The 27,634-nt window shown below is 45.7% G+C and overlaps 1 protein-coding gene across 5 annotated transcripts; it reads right to left on the reverse strand.

The window, feature by feature from the left end:
* Positions 1 to 404: 404 nt before the first annotated feature.
* LOC132832414 (class I histocompatibility antigen, F10 alpha chain-like) lies at positions 405 to 27,634 on the reverse strand. Of its 5 annotated transcripts, none has more exons than XM_060850377.1 (7): positions 27,464 to 27,634; positions 6,059 to 6,314; positions 5,664 to 5,942; positions 3,325 to 3,441; positions 2,862 to 2,894; positions 2,121 to 2,156; positions 405 to 1,492 (listed from the first exon to the last, which is right to left on the reverse strand). In XM_060850377.1, exons 2-6 carry the CDS (start codon positions 6,216 to 6,218, stop codon positions 2,125 to 2,127), a joined length of 621 nt encoding a protein of 206 aa, XP_060706360.1. In that variant the 5' UTR covers positions 6,219 to 6,314; positions 27,464 to 27,634; the 3' UTR covers positions 405 to 1,492; positions 2,121 to 2,124. The 5 variants fall into 5 exon arrangements, with proteins under 5 accessions (XP_060706360.1, XP_060706361.1, XP_060706362.1 ...); XM_060850378.1 differs by having other exon boundaries at positions 405 to 1,663; XM_060850379.1 differs by lacking the exon at positions 2,862 to 2,894.

Consider the following 27,634-nt stretch of genomic DNA (forward strand, 5'->3'; position numbering starts at 1 on the left):
TTTAGTGAATATCTGTAACCGTGTTGTGGAACAGATTGAACCCGTTTTCTTATTTGCACAAAGATCTTTCTGACTGCGGATATATACTGTATATAAAATACACAGCTTTGGTTGTTTCTTTTCCTTTCTTGTGTCAACATAGACTCCCTTGTAAAAGAACATCAGCAGCTTCATGTGAATATGTTTCAGTGACTAACCTGCATGGTAACCCCATCTACAAATATTCCACCTCGAACCCAGGTTTCATTCCAGGATTGGACTGTCCCTGGTGACCGAATATCATTCAAACTGACGGGAATTTTGTTCCTGCAGATGGAACGAGTGTGACACAGACTTGCAGCAAGTGACTGAGGGAACAGAGAGTCAGGAATAAAATCCATTTTCATTTTATTCACATTTCTTACATTCTCATTATTCAAGCACTGTATCATTTTTCAAACCGGAATTACATTGTACCAAAAGATAGCTGACATCGTTTAAAAGATTCTGACAGGATTGATCAGGAGCAATGACTTTTTTTTTATCAAGAGTTATCACCTCAGTATAATCATTAACATGTCCAATTGGAGGATAGACTTGAAGCTGAAATCTTATTCCTGGAGAGTGGACAGGACAGGGGCCACTTTACAATTCTTTCCTGATAACGTCTCAAGGATTGTATGGGTCATTCAGCTGGTGAGCCTGCCCTTTCCTCCCTCCAATAGCTGCTGGGTCACCAGTCAGTGAAGTATTCCTGATTCTCAGCAGCTGCCTGGCCCTCTCTTCACACTCCCCTCCACACCCCCTCTCCCTCTGGGGAATGAACACTCCCAGACATGATCAACCATCCAGCTCTGAAACACACATATGAAATAAACCTCAGTCTGTGCTTCCTGGTTAGTTTGGGGAAGGCTTGTTGGGGAGTTGGATGGTCTTAACTCCCCCAGTTCACATTGAAGTGAAGCTCAACATCTGCTGATTCCAAGAGCCACAAGCTGCTGCTGTGTAAATGAATATAATCGTTCTTGTGGAATCATTAATAAAAACATCAAAATCAATAAGACAATAAATAACTTCTAGCGATTACAAATGACACATATTGGTGATTGTAGTTAAACAATGGTGATAAATAGTGACAGATTTAAGTATTCAACAATAAATCAGATTTAGAGTATTTATATAGACATTTATCTAAGAATTAGAATGTGTAAAACTGATATGTATGTACAGAGCTTACATAACATGTGAAGTTTGTTAATGTCAGATACAAAACCAATTTCCTTCAATATAAAAACTGTCCCTGAGTTCCCTCAGGACATTGCTTCATTTCAGGTCAATCAGTGACACATTGAAGACAGTGAGGATGAGAAAGTGTGAGGGAGGAACCATCCGTGAGGATCCCTCTGATGGTGACACTGCACACATTTCTGGGACGGGATGGAAACACGACTTGAGAAGGTCTCACTTGAAGAACCAGGATTCAAACTTGTGGATCTGGGATTCACTGCTCAATCTGTGGAAACACATTCTCTGAAAAATTGATCTCAGTCCTGAAGGAATTGAGTGTGAGCAATGAGCTGTAATTCTGTGTGTCTGCTGTGATATGGAAGGATGGACAATGGTGTCCATGTTCACACTGGAACTGGAGAATCCCGTTATTCCGCAATGAGGCTCCAGGAATGTCCTGTAGCGGGGCCCAGGAAACCCCAAGGTGAGGAATGGAGAGACACAAGGCAATCACTTCAGGGTGGGGAAGGGAGGGGAATTAGTCTGACAGGATTAACAGTGACTGGGAGGGTGGGACAGGGTCAGGAGGGGAGAGGAGTTAGTCTGACAGGGTTTATCAGTGTCTGAGAGGGTGGGACAGGGTCAGGAGGGGAGGGGAATTAGTCTGACAGGGTATAACAGTGTCTGAGAGGGTGGGACAGGGTCAGGAGGGGAGGGGAATTAGTCTGACAGGGTATAACAGTGTCTGGGAGGGTGGGACAGGGTCAGGAGGGGAGGGGAATTAGTCTGACAGGGTTTCACAGTGTCTGAGAGGGTGGGACAGGGTCAGGAGGGATGTGAAAATGTTACAAATAAATCTAGAGAATCTAAATCTAAATAAATTGAAGTCAGAGAAAAGTTGACATGTCACTTACTGAATCATGAAGAAGCTGCACCAGAGACTTCAAAAGCTGAGAAAATAAAAACAGAACATGAGAAATTATATCAAATATAAAATAAGACAGTGTGAGATATTCTCTATCACTCACTGGACCCAGGATTTAATCGCCCTCAGCATTAACTAACCAGACTCTCCGAGCCCCCCCCAGTGGGAATTAAGGGTGAGTGAGTGGAGGGAGGGGCTGTGGGGGAAGGGAATGGAGGGTGACAATTCGAAGGAGAGACACTGGGGACATGGAGTAGAGAAACAGGACGATAAGAGAGTGTTGGCTGAGAAACAGGATTGTGAGGAGACGGACCCGTCACCCTGAGCAACACCCTGGCAAATATAACTCTACACTCTAATAGGGGCAGCACAGTGGCTTAGTGGTTAGCACTGTTGCCTCACAGCACCAGGGACCCGGGTACAATTCCCACCTCGGGTATCTGTCTGTGTGGAGTTTGCACATTCTCCCCGTGTCTGTGTGGGTTTCCTCCGGGTGCTCCGGTTTTCCACAATCCAAAGATGTGCAGGTCAGGTGAATTGGCCATGTTACATTGCCCATGGTGTTAGGTGTGTTAGTCAGGGGTAAATATAGGGTAGGGGAACGGGTCTGGGTGGGTTACTCTTCAGAGAGTTGGACTGAAAGGCCTGTTTCCATTCTGCAGGTGATTTGATCTACACCTCCCATTACCTTATCCATCTTTCCCAACACTCTGTCCCCTCAGTCACTTACTGGGAGCTGTTGTGTAGGTCCCACTTGGGGAACCTGCAGAAACAAAATAACCATCCATTAGGATGGGGAATAACCCATTCTCAGAGAGTGAGAACAGATGTTCAAAATTTATCAAGGTGATGGCACACAGACAAGGCAGTAAGGAAGGTTTTACAGAGATTGTGTCAGAAATCCTCATTCCCATACTCCCCTCCCCTGCATCCCCACCAGATGCAGAAAACCCCTTCCATTCCATTAATATTCACTCAGTGAGGATCTGATTGGGTGCAGTGGGTTTAATGATAAATATTAGACCTGGTCTGGGCTGATCAGATAGTGAATGAGACGTGTTTATACGTGTGTATCTGTGTGTGGGGATTCAATCAGTTCCACTCCCCACAGTGCCCTGTACTCCCAGTACTGGAGATTCCCCCACACTCACTCTGTCCCCTCAGTTTCACATTCCCCTCTCTCTGATTCTTACCTCTCCGTGGCCATTTCCAGATGATTATTCCGACTATCCCGAAAATAACAGCCAATGGAATGACTATTTTAATGAGACTTCCAAGATGGGAATGCGGCCAATTGCTTTTCTGATTTTCTGAAACACATTGGAAATATATCAGGATTCTCTCTGTTCCTGGATTTATTTCTAGCTCTGTGTTGATTGGGAACAATTTTAACTGCTCCAGGCTGTTGGGAATTGTTGGGATTGGTTGAAATGCTGGTTTGACCCTCACCCGATTTCACTCTCCAGTGAAGTCACCAAGGATCCCATCGATAGGGGTATAAACATCGTGTTGTACCTGTCCTGGGGGTTACCTCCCCAGACAGTTCAGTTCCCATTCTCCCCGATATCTCTGTGTCCTGTCCTTACTCATGCTGGTGGGGTAGATCGGCCTTGGTTGAGGTGAAGGAGTGAGTGAATGGTTGGAGGGGTGTAGTTAGGTGTCCCAGAAAGGCACTTCCTCAGTGGTTGGGCAAGGGGCAGTTTTGGGAACTCACTGGTGAGTGTCAGGGATGTTGAGTACCAATGGAATGGTGTTTGGGTGCCACAGTGGGCTGGGTGATGGGGCCTTGTTAGGCGTCCAGTTGTGGAGTTCTGTGTTGTGTCCCAGTTGTCTGTCCAGGGTGACGCACTGCGAGTCTGACAGACGTCAGGAGGCGGTGAGCTGGTGTTGGTGCTGGGGAGAGGTCAATTGTTGGTTGCAGAATGTCCGGTCATGGGTTTGAGGGGATGGGGTCAAAGAGTTAAAGAGTCACACAACAAGTGTGCGTGTTCAGTCCAACTAGCCCACGTTGACCAGATATCCTCATCAGTGGGTGAATGGAGGGATCAGCAGTACGTTTGGCGATATTCGGTTTTCTAGTTCTCTGGTGTCAGGGACCAGACCAGGCCCCCTCAAAATATTTGAATAAGGTAGCCTCGATCTGAACTGCTTTTTATTTTAAAGCTAGATGGGAAATGCTGTGTTCCAGATACAATGCAAGTGGTCAAACAACTCGATGTTAAGCAAAACACAATTTACATAAATGCTGTAATTATAATACAAACAAAAGAAACAGAAATTTAGAATAACTTAATTGAAAAATGCAACCGAATACAGTACCTATTACTAATTAACTGCTGTAATATTGTAACATCCTATAAACACCTTGGCAAAAAGGTAAATTCAGACACAGATTCTTCCATGCAGTTCTCCAATCCATGAGGAAATAATATCAAGAAAAAAATGCAAACAGTAGTAGGCAGGTGACACTCACTGAAGCTGCCAACTTGTTTGAGACCCCAAAGGCTTCTGATGTAACTGAAAAAACCAAACTGAGAAATCTGGATCTGTGAGAGCTGGCCATGCCCATTCAGACTGCTTCTATTGTTCCAACTTAAAAAAACACCCAGAGGCCTCACAACTGGTTTAGCTCAGTCATCATCACCAGGGAGTTTGGTGCCTCTGCCTTACAACCTCTCTTCAAAACAAAAACTAAGACACAAACAACCTTTTAAAGTGACAGCATCATCACATTAGGAGTTAATGAAGCTTCCAATCCCTAACTTCAGAACTTGAGGTCTTTCCAGAGGATTCTAGATGCGAGGTAATTGTCCATCGGAAGTTGAAACTTCCCGGACAAATCCCATTCAGTGAGTCAGGAATTCTGAGGGGTCCAGACCCTCCTCTCTCAGGGTGTGGTGTCCAGTCTCTGACTGTCTGGCTACTGGACAATCTGGGCCCATGCCTGGTGCTGAAGCCTGGAATACAAGGGAATCTTCTTGTAATTCTGGTGAGATTATTCTGGAGTGAAATCGATGAGTACTTCACCAATAACAGGGCTTTGGGAATCTGCAATCCCCAGAAGGCTTTGGAAGCTTGGGATTCAGAGACTCTTTCAAACTTAGAATTGAAATCTTTAACTCAGTGAGACCAACATTGACAGATCAACACAGGGAACAAGGTGGGTAGTTGCAAACAAGGAAGTGAAAAAGTGTCCTCGAAATGGTTTCATCTGTCACATGTATATATACACGGAGACACATACACAGACTCTACACACACACACAGACACACAAACACACATACACACACACGTACAAACACACAGATACACACAGACACACAAACACAACACAAACACACACACACAGATACATACATACACACACAAACACACACACAGACACACACACATGTACAAACACACACACACACAGACACACAAACACACACACAGACACATACATACACACAAACACACAGACACACACACACAGACACACACAACACACAGACACACACACACACACACACTCTCTCTCCAGTCCCTTACCCCACTGATAGAGCTTGCCCTCTGCCAGGCTGCTGTGTTCAATTTGACAGGAGTATTGATCCTCATCCCCAGCATTGATCTCAATCTCTTTCTGGATCTGATGGGTCCCATCGTGGTTCGGTCGAACCCCCGAGGATTGGGTCTCAGACATGACCTCTCCATTCCTTAGCCAGGTCACCTCGATGTCTACAGGATAAAACCCAGTGACCAGGCAGGAGAGAGTGAGCGGCTTGTCCTGACCATTGGGCTCCCTCCTGGAGATGAACACTTCAGGCTGAACTGTGATGGGAAAGGGGGAAAACACAAACAACAGACAGACACTGAATGGAATGGGAGAACGGTTTCATAGATCAGTGAGGTTAGATCAGAACATGGAACAAAACTGAAATACACACCTTTCCTTGTGAAATATTCCTTTCCAGCTTTTAGATAGCTCTTTAAAGATTTAACATATCCTTTTTCCAGATGTATTTTCCAGTAGTTGTTCCAGGAATTATCAGAATCCCATTTCTCTTTAGTCATCACTGCAATAGGATTGGATGCGATCCATCTCATTCTGTCTTGTTCTAAACTGATAAAGTCCTTTCCATCAAATCAAAATCTCATCGATCTCTTAATGCTGCCGTCATCACTGACCTCAACAGCAATTATCTGTTGAAAAATGTGAACTCCTGTTGGTGATCAAACAGTCATAGATAATTAATAATAAATTTTACCAGAGGAACAATCTGATCAAAGGGGAATGGGGATCCTCTATCAGGCACCAGGGAGAGGGGGTTACACACGGTGCTAATCCCCAGGGCCTGTGCTCTCAGAGGGTCTCAGACTCAGGCAGTACTGCCCCTTTCTCCAGTGGCTGCCTCACACCTCAACCTGAAGCAGGTAAGGACGGGTTTTCTGATCCAGGTCAGAATTCCAGCGCTCACATCCCCACTGTCTGGGAATGACAGGCCCATTCCTTGTGGTCATGTGTTTTTATCACAGGCTGCATTCTGGGGGATATAGTCTGTGATTGTCCGTGACCACTCTGTCAGCCTCCCACAGGCACTGGCCCACGATCGGACTCGGTATCATATTTACAAGGACACTTTCCCTGTATGGGGCTGTGAAATCTAGGTGTGGTGGAACTGAGATGAAGGTAGAATATAGAATATAAATATTACTGCGCAGTACAGTCCCTTCAGCCCTCAATGTTATGCCAAGCTGTGAAACCAATCTGAAGCCCACCTAACCAACACAATTCCGTTCTCGTACATATGTCTCTCCCCTGACCATTTAAATGCGCTTAAAGTTGGCGAGTCTACTACTATTCCACGTCCCTACTACTCTCTGAGTAAAGAAACTACGTATGATATCCATCCTATATTTGTCACCCCTTCTGTTAGCCATCACCAACTGAGGAAAAAGGCTCTCATTGTCCAGTCTATTTAACTCTCTGATTACTTGGATATCTCAATTAAGTCGCCTGTCAATCCTCTTCTCTCCAATGAAAACAGCCTCAGTTCCCTCAGCCTTTCCTTGTAAGACCTTCCCTCCATAACAAGCAACATCCTCGTAAATTTCCTCTGAAACCTTTCCAAGTTTCCACATCCTTCCTATAATGCGGTGACCAGAACTGTACACAATCCTCCAACTGCAGCCACACCAGAGTTTTGTACAGCTGCAGCATGACTTCATGGTTCTAAAACTCAATCCCACTACTAATAAAAGCTAACACACCGTATGCTTTCTTAACAACCTTATCCAACCTGGGTGACAACTTTCAGGGACCTATGCACATGGATACCGAGATCTGGCTGCTCGTCTATATTACCAAGAAGCCTTCCATTTGCCCAGAACTCTGCATTCCTGCTGCTCCTTCCAAAGTGAATCACCTCACACTTTTCCGCATTAAACTCCATTTGCCACCTCTCAGCCCAGCCCTGCATCTTATCTATAGTCCCTCTGTAACCTGCAACATCCTTCTGCACTATCCACACCTCTACCGGTGAGCGTACTCCACATATTTACTAACCCATCCTTCTATTTATTAAAATGACAAACAGCAGTGGACCCAAAACAAATCCTTGCTGTATACCACTAGTAACTGAACTCTAGGGTGAACGTTTCCCATCAACCACCACCCTCTGTCTTCTTTAGCTAGCCAATTTCAGTTCCAAATTGCTAAATCACCCTCAATTCTATGCCACCAGATTTTGTGCAATACCATACTGTGGGGAACCGTATCAAACCCCTTACTGAAATCCATATACTCCACATCAACCACTTTACCCTCATCCACCTGTTTGGTCACTTTCTCAAAGAACCCAAAAAGGTTTGTGAGGCACGAACTACCCTTCACAAAACCGTGTTGAATATCCCTAATCAACTTATTCCTTTCAAGATAATTATCTCTTATAACACTTTCCAACACTTTACCCACAACAGAAGTAAGGCTCACTGGTCTATAATTACCAGGGCTGTCTCTGTTCCCCTTCTTGAATAAGGGGGACAACATTTGCAATTCTTCAGTCTTCTGGCACTATTCCTGTAGACAATGATGACATAAAGATCAAAGCCAAAGACTCGGCAATCTCCTCCCTGGCTTCCCAGAGAATCCTATGATAAATCCTATCTCACCCATGAAGCTTATAGAGTTTTACACTTCCCAGAATTACAACACCTCCTCCTTGTGAACCTCAATCCCATCTAGTCTAGTAGCCTTTATCTCAGTATTCTCCACGACAACATTGTCTTTTTCTTGTGTGAATACTGACAAAAAATATTCATTTAGCACTTTCCCTATCTCTTCTGACTCCACGCACAACTTCCCATTACTCTCCTTGACTGGTCCTGATCTTACTTGAGTGTCATTCTTTTATTCCTGATATACTGATTGAAAACTTTAGGGTTTCCGGGATCCTATCTGCCAATGACTTCTCATGTTCCCTCCTGGCTTTTCTTAACTCTTTCTGTATGTCTTTCCTGGCTAACTTGTAATTCTCAAGTGTCTTAACGGAGCCTTCAAGTCTCATCCTAACATAAGCCTTCTTCTTCCTCTTGCCAAGAGATTCAACTTCTTCTGTAAACCACAGCTCCTACGTTCAACAAGTTCCTCCCTGCCTGGCAGGTACATACTTACCAAGGACCTGCAGTAGCTGTTCCTTGAATATTTCAATTGTGCCCAACCCCTGCAGTTTCCTTCCTTATCTTTTGCATCCAAAATCTTGCCCAATTGCATTATAATTGCCCTTTCCCCAGCTATAACTCTTGCTCTTCGGTGTGTACCTATCTCGTTCCATCAATAAAGTAAACATAACTGAATTGTGGTCACTATCATCTGGTTGGGTTCATTACCCAGTACCAAATCTAATGTGGCCATGCCCCTTGTTGCCCTGTCGACATAATGTGTCAGGAAGCCCTCTTGCACACATTGGACACAAAATGACCCATTTAACGTGCTTATTGTTGTATTCCAAGCCAATATTTGGAAAGTTAAATGTCCCCATAACAACTACACTCGCTCCTATTGAGAATCATTATCCTTTCCTCTACATCTCTGGAACTATTCAGAGGCCTATAGAAAACAGCGTGACCACTCCTCAGTACTACCTCAGTAGACGGGTCTTCAAACATCCTTTCTGCTGCCACAATACTGTCCTTGACTAACAATGCCACACTTGCCCCTCTTTACCATCTTCACTGTTCTTACTGAAACATCAAAATCCCAGAACTGTAACACCCATTCCTCTCCCTGCTTTAGCCATGTCTCTGAAATGGCCACGACATCGAAGTTCCAGGTACCAACCCATGCTGCAAGGTCACCCACCATATTCCGTATGATGCTGGTGTTGAAGTAGTCACACTTCAAACCAACTTCTTGTTTGCTGATGCCCTCTTCAAACCTTAGTTCAGATCTCACGACTCTCAAACTCCTGTATACTCGAACTACAATTTGAGTTCACATCCCCCTCCTGAATTAGTTTAAACCCTCCCAAAGAGCATTAGCAAATTTTCACCCCCCCCCCCCCCACCATGATACTGGTACCCCTCTGGTTCAGGTGAAGAGAATCCTGTTTGTAGAGGTCGCACTACCCCAGAAAGAACCCCAATTATCCAGGTGTAGGAAACGCTCCCTCCTGTGCACCATCCCTATAGCCATGTGTTCAACCCCTGTCTCTCTCCCTATTTCTCACCTCGCTAGTACGTGGCACAGGCAACTAACCAGAGATAACAACTCTGTCCAATCTCTAAGCTTGCACCCTAACTCCCTGAATTTCTTCCTTAAATTCCCATCTCTCTTCCTACCTATGTCATTTGGTGCCTATGTGGACCACAACTTGGGGATGCTCCACCTCATCCTCAAGGATCCTGAAAACACAATCTGAGACGGCATGAACCCTGGCACCTGGGAGGCAATATACCAACTGCGAGTCTCTCTCACTCCCACAAAACCTCCTGTTTGTCCCCCTAACTACAGAGTGTCCAATGACTAATGGTCTGCTCCTTGTCCCCCTTCCCTTTCTGAGCAATAGGGACAGACTCTTTGCCAGAGATCTGTGCCCCATTGCTTACCCCTGGTATGATTTGGATGTGCAAATAGGTGGGAATGGTTAGTAATGTTTCGTTTGCAGATGACACCAAAACAGGAAATGTAGTGGGCAGTGAAGAAGGTTGTCTCAGAGTACAAGGACCTTGATCAGATGGGCTGAGGAGTGGCAGATGGAGATTAATTTAGATAAAAGTGAGGTGTTGCATTTTGGGTAAATCATAGCAGCATTTATACAGTTAATGGTAGGGTGCTGGGGAGTGTTACCAAACAAACAGACCTTGGAGTGTAGAGTCATAGTTCCTGAAGGTGGAGTTACAGATTGACAGGATAGTGAAGAAGGTGTTTGGTCTACTTGCCTTTATTGGTCAGTGGATTGAGAACAGGAGTTGGGCTATCATGTTGCAGCTGTACAGGACATTAATTCAGTCATTTTCCGAATGCTATGTTAAATTCTGAACTTACTGCTGTAGGAATCATGAAAGGGTTCAGAAAAGATTTACAAGGTTTGGAGCTATAGGGAGAGACTGAATAGGCTGGGGCTATTTTTCCTGAAGTGTTGAAGGCTGAGGGATGACCTTTTAGAAGTTTATAAAACCATCCTATCTGTTGTGAACCTTGAAAGGGTTCAGAAAAGATTTACATGGATGTTGCCAGGCTTGGAGGATCTGAGCTACAGGGAGAGGCTGAACAGGCTGGGGCTGTTTTCCCTGGAGCGTCGGAGGCTGAGAGGTAACCTTATAGATGTTTACAAAATTATGAGGGGCATGGATAGGATAAATAGGCAAAATCTGTTCCCTGGGGTAGGGGAGTCCAGAACTAGAGGGCATAGGTTGAGGGTGAGAGGGGAAAGATATAAAAGAGACCTAAGGGGCAACTTTTTCGTGCAGAGGATAGTGCACGTATGGAATGAGCTGCCAGAGGAAGTGACAGAGGCTGGTACAATTGCAACATTTAAGAGGCATTTGGATGGGTATATGAATAGGAAGGATTTGGAGGGATATGGGCCGGGTGCTGTCAAGTGGAACTAGACTGGGTTGGGATTAGTGGTCGGCATGGAACGATTGGACCGAAGGATCTGTTTCTGTGCTGTACCTCTCTATGACTCTATGAGGGGCATAGATAAAGTGAATAGCCAAGTTCTTTTTCCCAGAGTAGGGGAGTCTGAAACTAAAGGGCAGAGATTGAATGTGAGAGGGAAAAGATTTAAAAGGGAACTAAGAGGCAACTTTTTCGTGCAGAGGATAGTGCATGTATGGAATGAGCTGCCACAGGAAGTGACAGAGGCTGGTACAATTACAGCATTTAAAAGGCATCAGGATGGGCTTATAATAGGATGGGTTAAGAAGGATGTGGGCTCAATGCTGGCAAATGGGACTTCGATCAGTTTAGGGTTTCTGGTCTTCGTAGACAAGTTGGACTAAGGGTCTGTTTCTCCACTGTACAACTCTATGAATCTACCTTCTGTCCAATTTCCTCTAATTATTGTAATGTTTTTAACATTGATCTAATTGTTTAATTGATTCCTCACAAATTAAGCAGAATGAGTTGCCCTCTTTTGAGGCAGTTGTGGTTTTAATGACAACAAGTAATATATTCCAGTGCTACACTTGGTAAGCTGCTTTCAAACACATTCCCAGTTAATTCTAGTCACATGGGAGTTCAGAGGGAGAGTGGGCAAGTCAGCCCTTTGAGTCCACTCCACCATTTAACATGATCATGACTGATTTTATCCTGGTCTCACCTCCACCTTCCTGCCTGCTCCCATCCCCCTTTATCCTGCTTTCCATCAGAAACATAGCCATTTCTTTCCTGAATTTGTTGATTGGTTCTGCCCCACTCTGGGTCAGTGAGTTCCACAGATTCACAACCCTCTGAAAGAGGGAGTTTCTTCTCATCTCAGTATTGAACCGGCCTCCTCTCTCTACATCTATGACCTCTTGTTCGAGACTGTCCCACAAGGGGAATGTCCAATAAACATCAATCTTATCAATCCCCTTTAGCATTTTATATTCCTCAATTAGATCCTCCTTCATTCCTCTGATCTCCAGTGAGTCCAGGCCCAAGCTATTCAATTGTTTCTCGTACAATAACCCTTTCATCCCTGGAACCAGCCTGGTGAACCTCCTCTGAACTGCCTGCAATGTCACCACATCCTCCCTTAGGTAAGGAGACCACAACTGGACATCATTCTTCAGGTGTGGACTCACCAATGCCTTATATAACTGTAACAACACTTCTTTGCAATAAATGCCAGTATTCCATTTGCCTTTCTTATTATATGCTGCACTTGCTTATCCACTTTCTGCAATTCATGTCCCAAGACACCCAGATCCCTCTGCACTGAAACACTGTGAATCTGCTTCCCACTGAAATAACAATTTGTCTTTTCAGTATCCAGCCAAATGAACAACCCCACACTTATTCACATTAAACTCCACCTGTCAGAGTCTAGCCCATTCTCCTAGCCAATATCCATCTGGAAACTTATTATCTCCTCATCATAGCCTGGTTTCCCACCAATATTAGTATTATCCATGAGTTTGACTATGATACACTCTATCCCTGCTTGCTGATCATTTATACAGATTGTAATTAATTGAAGTCTGAGAACTGAACCATGCAGCACAAGATTAGTTACAGTTCATCACCCAGAGAAGGACCCATTTTTCCTGATCCCCTGTTTTCTGTAAGTTGGCCAATCCTTTATCTAAATCAATCCGCTCCCTTATAACTCCCATAGGACCTGACCATCAGGATTAGTCTTTTATTTGGCACCTTGTCAAATGTCTTCTGGAAGTCTAGATAAACCACATCCACTGGGCATCGGTGAATCGAGCTTCATTTATCTCAATGTTCAGTTATCTCCTCCCTTATGATTGGCTTCAGCAGCTTCCCCACGACAAAGTTCAAACTAACTGGTCTACAGTTTCCCACTTTGTGCCTATCTCCTATTTGAATAAGGGTATCACGTTAACATATTTCCAAGTCACTGGTATCTTTCCAGAATTCCAGGGATTTTTGGAATATCTCAACTAATGCATCCGTTATCTCTGTTGACAAATCCTTTTATACCTCTGGGTGCAGGCCATCAGACCCTGGGGAATTATCTGCCTTTAATCCCATCAGTTTATGTAATACCTTCTCCCCAGTTACAGCAATTGCACCAAGTTCCTTGATAGTAACTGCAGTTTTTGGGAGGACAGTGCTACCTTACACTGTGACAACAGAGACATTTCTGTTATTCCTGAATACCTGTCGCAAAGTTTTTACTACAGTTGTTATGGGGGATTTCAACATGCAGGTAGACTGGGAGAATCAGAATCATCCTGGACCCCAAGAAAGAGAGTTTGTGGAGTACCTCCGAGATGGATTCTTAGAACAGCTTGTACTGGAACCTACAAGGGAAAAGGCAATTCTGGATCTGGTTTTGTGAAATGAACCGGATTTGATCAGGGACCTCGAAGTGAAGGAATTATAAGGAAGTAGTGACCATAATATGATAAGTTTTAATCTGCAATTTGAGAGGGAGAAGGGAGAATTGGACGTTTCAGTATTACAGTTGAACAAAGGGAACTATGGAGCTCTGAGGGAGGAGCTGGCCAAAGTTCAATGGCTCAATACTCTAGCAGGGATAGCAGTGGAACAACAATGGCAGGTACTTCTTGCAGAAAGTGCAGGATCAGTTCATTCCAAAAAGGAAGGAAGATCCTAAGGGGAGGCAGAGAGGGCCATGGCTGACGAGGGAAGTTAAGGGAAGATAAAAGAGAAGAAGTATAACATAGCAAAGATGAACAGGAAGCTGGAGGACTGGGAAATGTTTAAAAAGCAACTGAGGATAACTAAAAACGCAATACGCGGAGAAAAAAATGAGGGATGAAGGCAAACTGGCCAAAAATATAAAGGAGGATAGTAAAAGCTTTTTTAGGTATGTGGAAGAAAAAAAATGGTTAAGATTAACATTTGGCCCTTAAAGACAGAAATGGGTGAATTCATTATGGGGAACAAGGAAATGGCAGAAGAGTTGAATGGTACTTTGGATCTGTCCTCACTGGGGAAGACACAAGCAATGTCCCAGATGTAATAGTGGCTGAAGGACCGAGGGTAATGGATGAACTGAAGGGAATTTATATTGGGCAGGAAATTGTGTTGGAGAGACTGTTAGGTCTGAAGGCTGATAAGTCCCCGGGACCTGATGGTCTGCATCCCAGGGTACTTAAGGAGGTGGCTCTAGAAATCATGGACGCATTGGTAATCATTTTCCAATGTTCTATAGATTTAGGATCAGTTCCTGCAGATTGGAGGGTGGCTAATGTCGTCCCACTTTTCAAGAAAGGAGGGAGAGAGAAAACAGGGAATTATAGACTGGTTAGCCTGATGTCAGTGGTAGGAAAGATGCTGGAGTCAATTATAAAAGATGAAATTATGACTCATTTGGATAGCAGTGACAGGATAGGTCAGAGACAGCATGGATTTACGAAGGGGAAATTGTGCTTGACTAATTTTCTGGAATTTTTTGAGGATGTAACCATGAAGATGGACAAGGGAGAGCCAGTGGATGTAGTGTACCTGAACTTTCAGAAAGCCTTTGATAAAGTCCCACATAGGAGATTAATGAGCAAAATTAGGGCACATGATACTGGGGGCAAAATACTGACTTGGATTGAAAATTGGCTGGCTGACAAGAAGCAAAGAGTAATGATAAACGGGTCCCTTTCGGAATGGCAGGCGATGACCAGTGGGGTACCACAAGGTTCAGTGCTGAGACTGCTGCTGTTTACGATATACATTAATAATATAGATGAAGGCACTAATATTAGCAATTTTGCTGATGACACAAAGCTGGGTGGCAGGGTGAAATGTGAGGAGGATGTTAGGAGAATACAGGGTGACTTGGACAGGCTAGGTGAGTGGACAGATGCATGGCAGATGCAGTTTAATGTGGATAAATGTGTGGTTATCCACCTTGGTGGCAAGAACAGGAAGGCAGATTACTATCTAAATGGAGTCAAGTTAGGTAAAGGGGCAGTACAATGAGATCTGGGAGTTCTTGTGTATCAGTCAATGAAATCAAGCATGCAGGTACAGCCGGCAACAATGAAGAAAGCTACTGGCATGCTGGCCTTCATAACAAGAGGAATTGAGTACAGGAGCAGAGAGGTCCTTCTGCAGCTGTACAAGGCCCTGGTGAGACTAAACCTGGAGAATTGCGTGCAGTTTTGGTCTCCAAATTTGAGCAAGAACATTCTGGCTATTGAGGGAGTGCAGCGTAGGTTCACGAGGTCAATTCCCAGAATGGCTGGACTATCTCATGTTGAAAGATTGGAGTGACTGGGCTTGTATACACTTGATGGTGAGAGAAGGTATACAAGAAGGATGAGAGGGGATCTGATTGAGATGTGTAAGATTATTAAAGGATTGGTCACTCTGGAGGCAGGAAGCATCTTTCAGCTGATAGGTGAGTCCAGAGCCAGAGGGCAAAGTTTAAAAATAAGGGGTAGGTCATTTAGAACAGAGTTGAGGAGAAACTTCTTCACCCAGAGAGTGGTGGGTGTATGGAATGCCCTCCCCCAGAGGGCAGTGGAGGCCAAGTCTCTGGATACTTTCAAGAAAGAGATGGATAGAGAGATAGACAGTGGAATCAAGGGATATGGGGATAAGGCAGGAACAGGATACTGATTGTGGATGATCAGCCATGATCACAATGAATGGTGGTGCTGGCCTGAAGAATAAAATGCCCTACTCCAGCACTCATGTCTATTGATTATTGTCTATTGTCTATTGATTATTGTCTATTGACCCTGCTTCAGAACGTGCAGATCTTGAACCTGAAGCATTAACTCTCTTAACCAGTCTCTTTGTGGTTATGGGTCTGCTCGCTGAGCTGGGAAGTTGATTTGCAGACGGTTTGTCCCCTGTCTAGGTGACATCTTCAATGGTCTGGAGACTCTTGTGAAGTGTTGCTGTACTGTGCCTTCTGGAATTTATTTGGTTCCTTTCCTGTTGCTTCTGGTTGCCAGTTCCGGTTGTTCATTATAGTGACCGGTATATTGGGTCTGGGTCAATGTCTAGTCTCTGGCTGTCCCCTGTTTAGCTTGTCCTATGATCTCAGTGTTAATTCAGTCGAATTTGTGGTCCCTGTCATCAGTGAGTGTGGTTATCATGGACAGTTGATCGTGGTGTTTAGTGGTTAGTTGGTGTTTATGGATGCTGATTGCTAGTTGTCTGCCTGTTTGTCCAATATAGTGTTTTGTACAGCCTTTGCATGGAATCCTGTAAATTACCTTAGTCTAGCACATGATGGGCGTGGGGTCTTTTGTCCTGATGAGTGATGTCTGAGTGTGCCTGTCAGTTTATGGACAGTAATGGATCCCAGTGGGTGGGGAAATCTGGCTGTCAGTCTGAGACGTTTTTTATATCAGGTAGGGCAGTTAGTGTGTTGGGTTGTGGCATGTCCTGGTCACATGGTTTGTCTGTTAGGCATCTGCGGATGAAGTTGCGGGGATATTCATTCTTGGTGAAGACTCTGCAGAGATGTTCTTCTTCTTCTTCCCTTCGTAGGCCGGGAGAGCTGCAGTGTCTTGTAGTTCTTTTGAACAGGGTCCTCATGCAACTTCTCTTGTGTGTGTTTGGGTGGTTGCTGTTGTAGTTCAGGACCTGGTCCATGTGTGAGGCTTTTCTGTACACTGTTGTGGTACATTCACCGCTCTGTATTCCTTCTACCGTCACATCCAGGAATGGGAGTTGGCTGTTGGTTTCCTCCTCTCCAGTACATTTGATCCCTATAACTCGGAGGTGCCGGTTTTGGACTGGGGTAGATAAAGTTAAAAAGCACACCACAACATGTTAGAGCCGAACAAATTCATTGGGAAGCACTAGCTTTCGAAAAGCTGCTTCTTCATCAGGTGGTTGAAGGAGCCCGATAAAGGAGCAGCGTTTCGAAAGCTCGTGCTTCCAAATAAACCTGTTGGACGATAACCTGGTGTTGTGTGATTTTTACCTTAATCCCTATGACCAGAGTCAATAATATAGTATGTGTTCTCTATATCTGTTCTCTTAATAACTACAAAAATGTTGTCAATGTATCTGATTCAGAGTTTGGGTTGAATTTATAGGAGAGCTGTTTGTTCCAGTTTTTGCATCACAGCTTGTGCTCTGAGCCCGGAGATGGGTGAGCCCATAGGTGTCCCATTGACCTGTTCATGTATTTGTTGTTGAATGGGAAGTGTGTCCTCAAGCACAGGTCTAGTAGTGTGACCCTGCAGTCCTTGTTGGGAGGTTCCCTGTCGTGTTGCCTGTTCTGTTTGTCCTGGAGGTTAGCTATTATCTCTCTGGCTAGGGTTTTGTCAATTACATTGAACCATGTTGTTCCATTGAATGAGACCATTGCTTCATCCTTATCCATGTTTATGTTCTTAATGTTGTCTAGGAATCCCTGTGATGATTGTATGGAGTGTTTGGATCTGCTGAGAAGATGTTTCTGTTTTTGTTGGAGTTCTTTGGTGACACACAGAAAGGGAAAGGCGCTCCAAAACAAAATGACTAACCAACAGCAGAGAAGACAACATGACAGTTACCTGGGTGAGATTCATACGAAGACTGTATGAAACACTATATCAGACAAACAGGCAGACAGCTAGCAATCCACATCCATGAACACCAACTAACCACTCAACACCACAACCAGCTGTCCCTGGTAGCCACACACACCAATGACAGGGACCACAAATTCAACTGGGACAACAACGATCATAGGACAAGCTAAACAGAGGACAGCCAGAGAAATTCTGGAAGCTTGGCACTCATTCACAGACTCAATCAACAAACACCTAGACCCTATACCGATCACGACAACGAACAACCGGAACCAGCAGGAATGGAATCAAAAAAATTCCAGAGGACACAGTACAGCAGCGCTTCACAGGAGGCTCCAAAACACTGAAGATGTCAATGAGACAGGGGACAAAACATCTGCACATCAACGTCCCAGCTCGGCGAACATACCCATAACCACAGCAACCTGCACCCGAGCTATAAATCTTTACACAACCCTTGATTGACTCTCTTTCTCTCTCTTGATGGATGCTTCCTGGCCAGCTTTGAATTTCCAGCATTTTCAGTTTAAATTTCAGATTTCCAGCATCTGCGATACTTTCCTACCCTGTGATATGCTGAAGTGACATGTCTACTTTCGGGGTGCCTTAAGATTTACAAGGATGTTGCCAGGGTTGGAGGATCTGAGCTACAGGGAGAGGCTGAACAGGCTGGGGCTGTTTTCCCTGGAGCGTCGGAGGCTGAGGGGTAACCTAATAGAGGTTTACAAAATTATGAGGGGCATGGATAGGATAAAGAGACAAAGTCTGGGGTCGGGGAGTCTAGAACTAGAGGGCATAGGTTGAGGGTGAGAGGGGAAAGATATAAAAGAGACTTAAGGGGCAACTTTTGCAACAGAGGGTGGTACAGGTATGGAGTGAGTTGCCAGAGGATGTGGTGGAGGCTGGTACAATTGCAACATTTAAGAGGCATTTGGATGGGTATTTGAATAGGAAGGGTTTGGAGGGATATGGGCCGGGTGCTGGCAGGTGGGACTAGATTGGATTGGGGTATCTGGTCGGCATGGACGGATTGGACCAAAGGGTCTGTTTCTGTGTTGTACATCTCTAAGACTCTATGACTCTATGTTACTGCATAGGGCCAGGTTTGAAGAAACAGCGATACTTAGATAATAGGAAGAACCAAGTTGCGTGACATTGTCTGGTGTTAGGGCTCCCATGACTGAGTGGCACAAAATGGCTGCTGGCTGCCCATGGTTAATACAGGAGAACATGGCTGACAGTAGTTACAGCACTTTGGACAATGTTTGCTTCACGTAGCCTTCACATGTAGGACAATAGTAACTCTGTATAATCAAGGTTACTGACTGAGAGAGAATGAGCAGCTGCAGTTGCTTTCTTAGATAAGAACATTTCACACTAATTAGTTGTCTCTCTTGAATCATTTAATCAATCTGTTACAACAGAAACATCAATCAGCCAGATCTTACCAGACGTCTGGTTTGACCTCTTCATTATTGTACTCAGAATTTCCTTCACCTTGTTTGCATGTATGTTCACCCGCTCTGTGATATAATCCCAGAAATTCACATCGAAGAATTCTGCCATGAACTGCTGCCTGGGGATGCACCGTTGGGTTTTACTGTCACATGAACCGATTATAACTCCATTGACTGTTGCACTGTTTGTAACCTCAGGAAAACCCTTCAATCCAGCAACAATTGTGTAAATCACAGTGAATGCGTTAGTCTCTATAAAACAAACAATAAAAGCAGGGAGTTACTCAACACCAACATAAACATCAAATTAATGTACCTGGGCTACAAAACTAGAGTCGCATCACAGACATCAGGGACATCACTAATGTGAGAGACTGCCCGCAAAATCACTTTCAACGTATTATATCTGTAAAGATCAGGCTGAAAACAATTGCACAGACTTCCAGCTGGTCAAAGTGAGGCCCATCCACACAGTGACAATCTCCAATAATCCACCAAATTATAACACTGTCAGAATCTTGTCTGATATAATCAACAGAATAAGATTCAACTGGGACAGAATTAGCTGCTGCACCCTCTCAGAACAGGGAGTAAACACAGAACAGACTCACTCAGATACTCGATGGTGTCAGTGTGGGACACAATCCAAGGATTGGAATATTAAACAGAAGATCACTAACCTGGAACAGTAACCTGGGACACACCCGGTCTATTACTAACCTGGTACAGTAACCTGGGACACACCGGGTCTATTACTAACCTGGAACACATGCAGTTTGTCAGCAGCCTGGAATAGTGATGTGGGATACACCTAGTGCATTCCTAAGGGAAGGTGATGGAAGTGGTAATATTGCTAATCCAGAAACTCAGCTAGTCTGAGAACCCTGTTTCAAATTCTGCAATGGCAGTTGATAAAACTTGAATTTAAAAAAACTGGAATTAACTGGAATCGACTGATGACCATGAAACCATTTTTGGTTGTTTGGAACAATCCATCTGGTTCATTAATGCCCTTCAAGAAAGGAACTCTGCCATCCTCACCTGGTCTAAAGTACACACACCTCCAGACTCCCTCTGAAATGTCCTAGCAAGCCATTTAGTCATTTCAATCACGACAAATTCTCAACAAAGAAATGAAACTGGACAGACCACAAGGCATTGTCCTCAGCACTATAAATGGCAATGGCAAACACAGCAATGATGACCCTACAAATTCCTCCTCACTAACATCTGGGAGCTACTGCCAAAATTGAGAGAGCTGTCTCAGAGACTAGTCAAACAACAGCCAGACAGAGTCATTCTTATGGAATCATACTTTAGAGACAATGTCCCAGACACTATCATTACCATCACTGGATATGTCGTGTCTCACTGACTGGAGAGATTCAACAGAGGTTTACAGTTGTAGAGTCATAGAGATGTACAGCACAGAAACAGACCATTCAGTCAACTCGTTCATGCTGACAAGATATCCTAAATTACATCAGTCCCATTTGCCAGCATTTAGCCATTATCCCTCTAAACCCTCCCTATTCCTATACCCAACCAGATGCCTTTAAATGTTGCCATTGTACAAACCTCCACCACTTCCTCTGGCAGCTCATTCCATACACGTACCACCCTCTGAGTGAAAAAGATACCTGTTAGGGGCCTTTTAAAATCTTTCTCCTCTCACCCTAAACTAATGTCCTCTAGCTCTTCACTCAATCACCCCAGGGAAAAGACCTTGCCTATCTACCCTATCAAGCCCCTCATGATTTTATAAACCTCCATAATGTCACGTCTCAGCCTCCAACACTCCAGGGATACAGCCCCAGCCTATTCAACCTCTCGCTATAGCCCAAATCCTCCAAACCTGGTAACATGCTTCTAAATTGTTTCTGAACCCTTTCAAATTTCATAACATCCTTCCTATTGGAGGGGCTAGGATTGCCCACAATATTCCAAGATTGGCCTAACCAATGTCCTATATAGCAGCAACGTGACCTCCCAACCCATATGCTCAATGTTCTGACCAATAAAGGAAAGCGTACGTGACAGGGAGTTGCATGGGAGTCCTCAATATTGACTCTGGATCCTATGAAGTTTCATGGTTTAAAGTTAAATACAGGAAAGGAAACCTCCTGCTGATTAACACCATCCCTACCTCCCTCATCTGATGAATCCATACTCCTTCACATTGAACAATGTAGAATAAACACTGAGATGTACATAATTTCTTCTGGGTGGGGGATTTCAATGACCATCACCAAGTGTAGCTGATTGAGCTGGTTAAGGTCCCAAAGGAGATAGCTAATAGGCAGGTGATAAGGAAACAAACAAGAGGGAAAAACATACTTGACCTTAATCTGCCAGCCGTACATGCACCTGTCCTTGAATGTATTGGTAAGGGTGACCACTGCAGAGTCCTTGTGGAGACGTCATGTTGAGAATAACCTCCATCATGTTGTGTGGCAATATCCCCACGCTAAATGGGACAGAGTTCAAACTGGGCATCCAGGGGACACTGAGCCATCAACAGCAGCAGAATCGTATTCCACACCTGCTCAGAATTTGCAGCCTCTTTGGTCTGTCACACCACCATCAAGCTAGGGCATCAACCCTAGTTCAATGGAGAGTGCAGTAGGGTATGCCAGGAGCAGCACCAGACATTTCTAAAAATAAAGGTGTCAACCTGGTGAAGCTACCAAACAGGTCTCCTTGCATGTCAAATAGCATGAGCAGCAAGTGATCAGCAGAGCTAAGTGATCCACAATGAACAGTCACAATGCATTCATGCCACATCCAGTTGTGAATGATGGTGGACAATTATACAACTCACCGGAGGAGGACGCTGCACAAATATCCCTATCCTCAATGATGGAAGAGCCCAGCACATCAGTGCGAAAGGTAAGGCTGAAGCTCTCACAGCAATCTTCAGCAATAAATACCAAGTGGATGTTCCATCTCGCCACCTCCAGTCGTCCCCAGCATTGCAGACTTTAACCAATTTGATTTACTTCATGTGATAATAAGAAATGATCGGAGGCACTGGATACTGCAAAGGCTATGACAACATGCCAGCAATAGTAATGAAGTCGTGTGCTCCCCTAGCCAAGTTGTTCCAGTACATCAACAATACAGGCACCTATCGACAATATGAAAAACTGCCAAGGTATGTCCGACACCCAAAAATCAGAGTGAACACAAATCCAACCTGGCCAATAACCGTTCCATCAGCCTACTCTCAATCATCAGTAAAGTGAAGGAAGGGGTCATCAACAGTGCTATCAAGCAGCACCTACTCAGCAATAACCTGCTCAGTGACACCCAGTTTGGGTTCCGTCAGGGTCACTCAGCTCCTGACATCTTTCAGCCTTGGATCAAACATGAACTAAAGAGCTGAATTCCAGAGGAGAGGTGAGAGTGACAAACCTGTCACTAAACTGAGTGTGGGATCAAGGAGCCCTAGCAAAACTGGAATCAATGTGTATCAGGCGGCATTGAGTGGGTTGGATCAGACCTGGCACACAGGAATATTGCTATGGTTGTTGATGGTCAGTCATCTCAGATCCAGGACATCTCTGCAGGAGTTCCTCAGGGTCGTGTCCCAGGGGCAACCATCTTCAGCTGCTTCATCAACGGCCTGCCCCCCATCATAAGGTCATAAGTGGGGATGTTCACAGCTAATTACGCTTTTGTTCATCAGTCAGTGTTCAAGTGCCACAAGATCTAGACAATATCCAGGCTTGAGCTGACAAGTGGCAAGTAACATTCACACCACACATATGCCAGGCAATGACCATCTCCAATAAGATACAAATCTAAACACGATTCTTTGAGATTCAATAATGTTAGCATCACCTGAATATTCCACATCAACATCCTGGGACTTTTCATTGACCAGAACCACATAAACACAGTGGCTACAAGTTCAGGTCAAAGGCAAGGTATACTTCAGTGACTCCCCTAAGCCGGTCCATCATCTATAGGGCACAAGCCAGGAATATGATGGAATACTCCCCACTTGTTTGGATGAGTGCAGTTCCAAGGACACTCAAGAAGCTTGATACCATTATGATGACACTATGGTTTTAAGAGGTTATTAGATTAGATTACTTACAGTGTGGAAACAGGCCCTTCGGCCCAACAAGTCCACACCGACCCGCTGAAGCGAAACCCACCCATACCCCTACATTTAGCATAGTCAATTCGCCTGACCCGCACATCTTTGGACTGTGGGAGGAAACCGGAGCTCCCGGAGGAAACCCACGCAGAAACGGGGAGAACGTGCAAACTCCACACAGTCAGTCGCCTGAGTCAGGAATTGAACCCAGGTCTCTGGCGCTGTGAGGCAGCAGTGCTAACCACTGTGCCACCGTGCCGCCCCAAATTTTGCCCTTTTATTTGAAGAGAGGCTTTAGGGCACAGGTACCAAGCTGGCTAGTGAAGATCCGTAAACTAAACAACTTGGGATGCCTTGGGGTTTTTAAAAGTTGGAACAATAGAAGCAGCCTGGCTGGGTGTGGCTAGCTGTCACAGACCAATATTGCTAGTTTTTTTTAGCTTTTAGATTTGACAGAGGCTGGTGGAGTTTTGAAGAAGTAGCAGATATCTTTTCTGTCTCTCAGTTACAGCTGAAATCTGGGGTTGCTCTCTGCTGCTGAGTTATCTGGGAGACAGGTAATTTGCCTTTTTGCCAAGGGGTATGTGTATGGGATGCTGCTACACTGCAACAGTTAATTAGTAATAGTTACTGTATCTATTATTCTGTGAAGTTTTCCAATAGAGTTGTTACTCTAAATTCATCTTTCTTTTGTCGTATTTTAACCAAAGCCTTTTGCTTAACATTGAGTTGTGTGATCAATGAAGTTTCATCTGGAACACAGCATGTCATATTTTCATTTAAAATAAGAAAAGGCTGGGGTCTAGGATACCTTCTTAAAATATTTTGAGGGGATTTGGTTTGGTCCATAACCCCATCCAAAGCAGCTGCTTGATTGGCACTACATCCACAACATTCTAAGCAAGATGGCGGCAGAGTAGGATACCTCAGCCGGAGCTTCCTCTGTCCCTTTTCTTTTTTTCACCTTTAGCCTTTTCTTTCCTCCTCTCCTCTTGTCTTGGCCTTGTACCTCACAGCGTCAGAACTCCAGACCACCATTTTTCCCTCTGGATGCACATGTCGGACAGGAAGTGGGAATGGGAATTGAAATGGGCAATGACCTGGAGGTCAGGCTGGTCCTTATGGGCCCAGCTGAGATGCTCGGTGAATTGTGCTGTTAGTTTACGTTTGGTCTTGCCAATGTATAGAAGATCACATCAGGAGCACTCCTTACAGTAAACTAGGTTGGAGGAGAGGTAGGTGAATCCCTGTCTCACGCCAAAGGACTGGATGAAGATGAGCGAAGTAGTGTACTGGCAGGTTTTGCTTCTTGTACGGTTGCAGGGGAAGGTATGGGGCGGTGAGGTTAGGGAGTTGGTAGGGAGAGAAGTCGTGGGAACCAAGGAGTGACAGAGGAAATGGTCCTTACGGAAGACAGAGAGGGGTGGGGAGAGGAAGATATTCTTGGTGGTTGGGTCTCTCAACCAGGCCTGTAAAGGCCGAACTGACTTCCCAGTCACTGCCCATTTCAGTTCCACCTCCCACTCCCTCTCCAACATGTCTACCCTTGGCCTCCTCCATTGCCACAGTGAATCAGACCACAAACTGGAGGAACAACACTTCCATTGGGACAGCCCACAGCCAAGGATGACTCAACAACCTTAGCCTTCCTTCCAGTTACGAACCGGATTCATCCCTCCCATTGACCAACCAGGTCATACCCACCATCTGTATTCACTTCACCATTCTGCCCCTCTCCCTACCCATAGCCCTCCCTCCTGTACCTGCAGCTCCCCTCGTCCCTATCTCCATTCCTGAAGAACGATTACCCCCGAAACGTCCACTTGTGTCCCTCCGGATGTTGCCTGGCTTGCTGGGTTCTTCCAGCCTCATGTAAGTAAAAAATGAGGTCTGCAGATGCTGGAGATCACAGCTGAAAATGTGTTGCTGGTTAAAGCACAGCAGGTCAGGCAGCATCTCAGGAATAGGAAATTCGACGTTTCGAGCATAAGCCCTTCTTCAGGAATGGGAGAGAGTTTGCCAAGCAGGCTAAGATAAAAGGTAGGGAGGAGGGACTTGGGGGAGGGGCGATGGAGGTGGGATAGGTGGAAGGAGGTCAAGGTGAGGGTGATAGGCCGGAGTGGGTTGGGGGCGGAGAGGTCAGGAAGGAGGTTGCAGGTTGGGAGGGCGGTGCTGAGTTGAGGGAACTGACTGAGACAAGGTGGGGGGAGGGGAAATGAGGAAACTGGAGAAATCTGAATTCATTCCTTGTGGTTGGAGGGTTCCCAGGCGGAAGATGAGGCGCTCCTCCTCCAGCCGTCGTGTTGTTATGTTCTGCCGGTGGAGGAGTCCACGGACCTGCATGTCCTCAGTGGAGTGGGAGGGAGAGTTAAAGTGTTGAGCCACGGGGTGGTTGGGTTGGTTGGTCCGGGCGGCCCGGAGGTGTTCTCTGAAGCGTTCTGCAAGTAAGCGGCCTGTCTCCCCAATGTAGAGGAGGCCACATCGGGTGCAGCGGATGCAATAGATGATGTGTGTGGAGGTACAGGTGAACTTGTGGCGGATATGGAAGGATCCCTTGGGGCCTTGGAGGGAAGTGAGTGTGGAGGTGTGGGCGCAAGTTTTACATTTCCTGCAGTTGCAGGGGAAGGTGCCGGGAGTGGAGGTTGGGTTGGTGGGGGGTGTGGATCTGACGAGGGAGGCACGGAGGGAGTGGTCCTTGCGGAACGCTGATAGGGGAGGGGAGGGAAATATGTCCTTGGTGGTGGGGTCATTTTGGAGGTGGCGGAAATGACTCCTTGGTGGTCCCACAGCTACCTGGACTACACTTCCTCCCACTCTACCCCCTGTAAAAACTCCATCCCATATTCCCAATTCCTTCGTCTCCGCCGCATCTGCTCCCAGGAGGACCAGTTCCAACACCGCACAGCCCAGATGGCCTCCTTCTTCAAGGACCGCAGATTCCCCCCAGACGTGATCGACGATGCCCTCCACCGCATCTCCTCCACTTCCCGGTCCTCCGCCCTTGAGCCCCGCTCCTCCAACCGCCACCAAGACAGAACCCCACTGGTTCTCACCTACCACCCCACCAACCTCCGCATACAACGTATCATCCGCCGTCATTTCCGCCACCTCCAAACGGACCCCACCACCAAGGATATATTTCCCTCCCCTCCCCTATCAGCGTTCCGCAAGGACCACTCCCTCCGTGCCTCCCTCGTCAGATCCACACCCCCCACCAACCCAACCTCCACTCCCGGCACCTTCCCCTGCAACTGCAGGAAATGTAAAACTTGCGCCCACACCTCCACACTCACTTCCCTCCAAGGCCCCAAGGGATCCTTCCATATCCGCCACAAGTTCACCTGTACCTCCACACACATCATCTTTTGCATCCGCTGCACCCGATGTGGCCTCCTCTACATTGGGGAGACAGGCCGCTTACTTGCAGAACGCTTCAGAGAACACCTCCGGGCCGCCTGGACCAACCAACCCAACCACCCCGTGGCTCAACACTTTAACTCTCCCTCCCACTCCACTGAGGACATGCAGGTCCGTGGACTCCTCCACCGGCAGAACATAACAACACGACGGCTGGAGGAGGAGCGCCTCATCTTCCGCCTGGGAACCCTCCAACCACAAGGAATGAATTCAGATTTCTCCAGTTTCCTCATTTCCCCTCCCCCCACCTTGTCTCAGTCAGTTCCCTCAACTCAGCACCGCCCTCCCAACCTGCAACCTCCTTCCTGACCTCTCCGCCCCCAACCCACTCCGGCCTATCACCCTCACCTTGACCTCCTTCCACCTATCCCACCTCCATCGCCCCTCCCCCAAGTCCCTCCTCCCTATCTTTTATCTTAGCCTGCTTGGCAAACTCTCTCCCATTCCTGAAGAAGGGCTTATGCTCGAAACGTCGAATTTCCTATTCCTGAGATGCTGCCTGACCTGCTGTGCTTTAACCAGCAACACATTTTCAGCTGTCTTCCAGCCTCCTGGTGGTCTGAAAGATCAGGCTGGCTGTGTAACAGGCGGCTGATCAAACATCCCCCATTTCAAACTCTCCCCAAGAGACTCACATTCACCCCAGACACACACACAGAGAGAGAGAGGGAGAATGGAAAGCTGAATTCTGTACTTACCGGGAGAAGCCCGGGAAAAACACAGGGAGATGGAGAGAAGGATCAGCAACATTCTGGGAATCTAGTGACCTTGTTTCCTAAACAGGGAATTGATTACTCCGAGGAGAAATAGCTCAACAAAATCATCAAAGACAACTTTCTCGAAGCAGCATTTCATGTTGATCCTCGATC

The sequence above is a fragment of the Hemiscyllium ocellatum genome, chromosome 35 (genome assembly GCF_020745735.1).
Source record: "Hemiscyllium ocellatum isolate sHemOce1 chromosome 35, sHemOce1.pat.X.cur, whole genome shotgun sequence".
Classification (NCBI taxonomy): Eukaryota; Metazoa; Chordata; class Chondrichthyes; order Orectolobiformes; family Hemiscylliidae; genus Hemiscyllium; species Hemiscyllium ocellatum.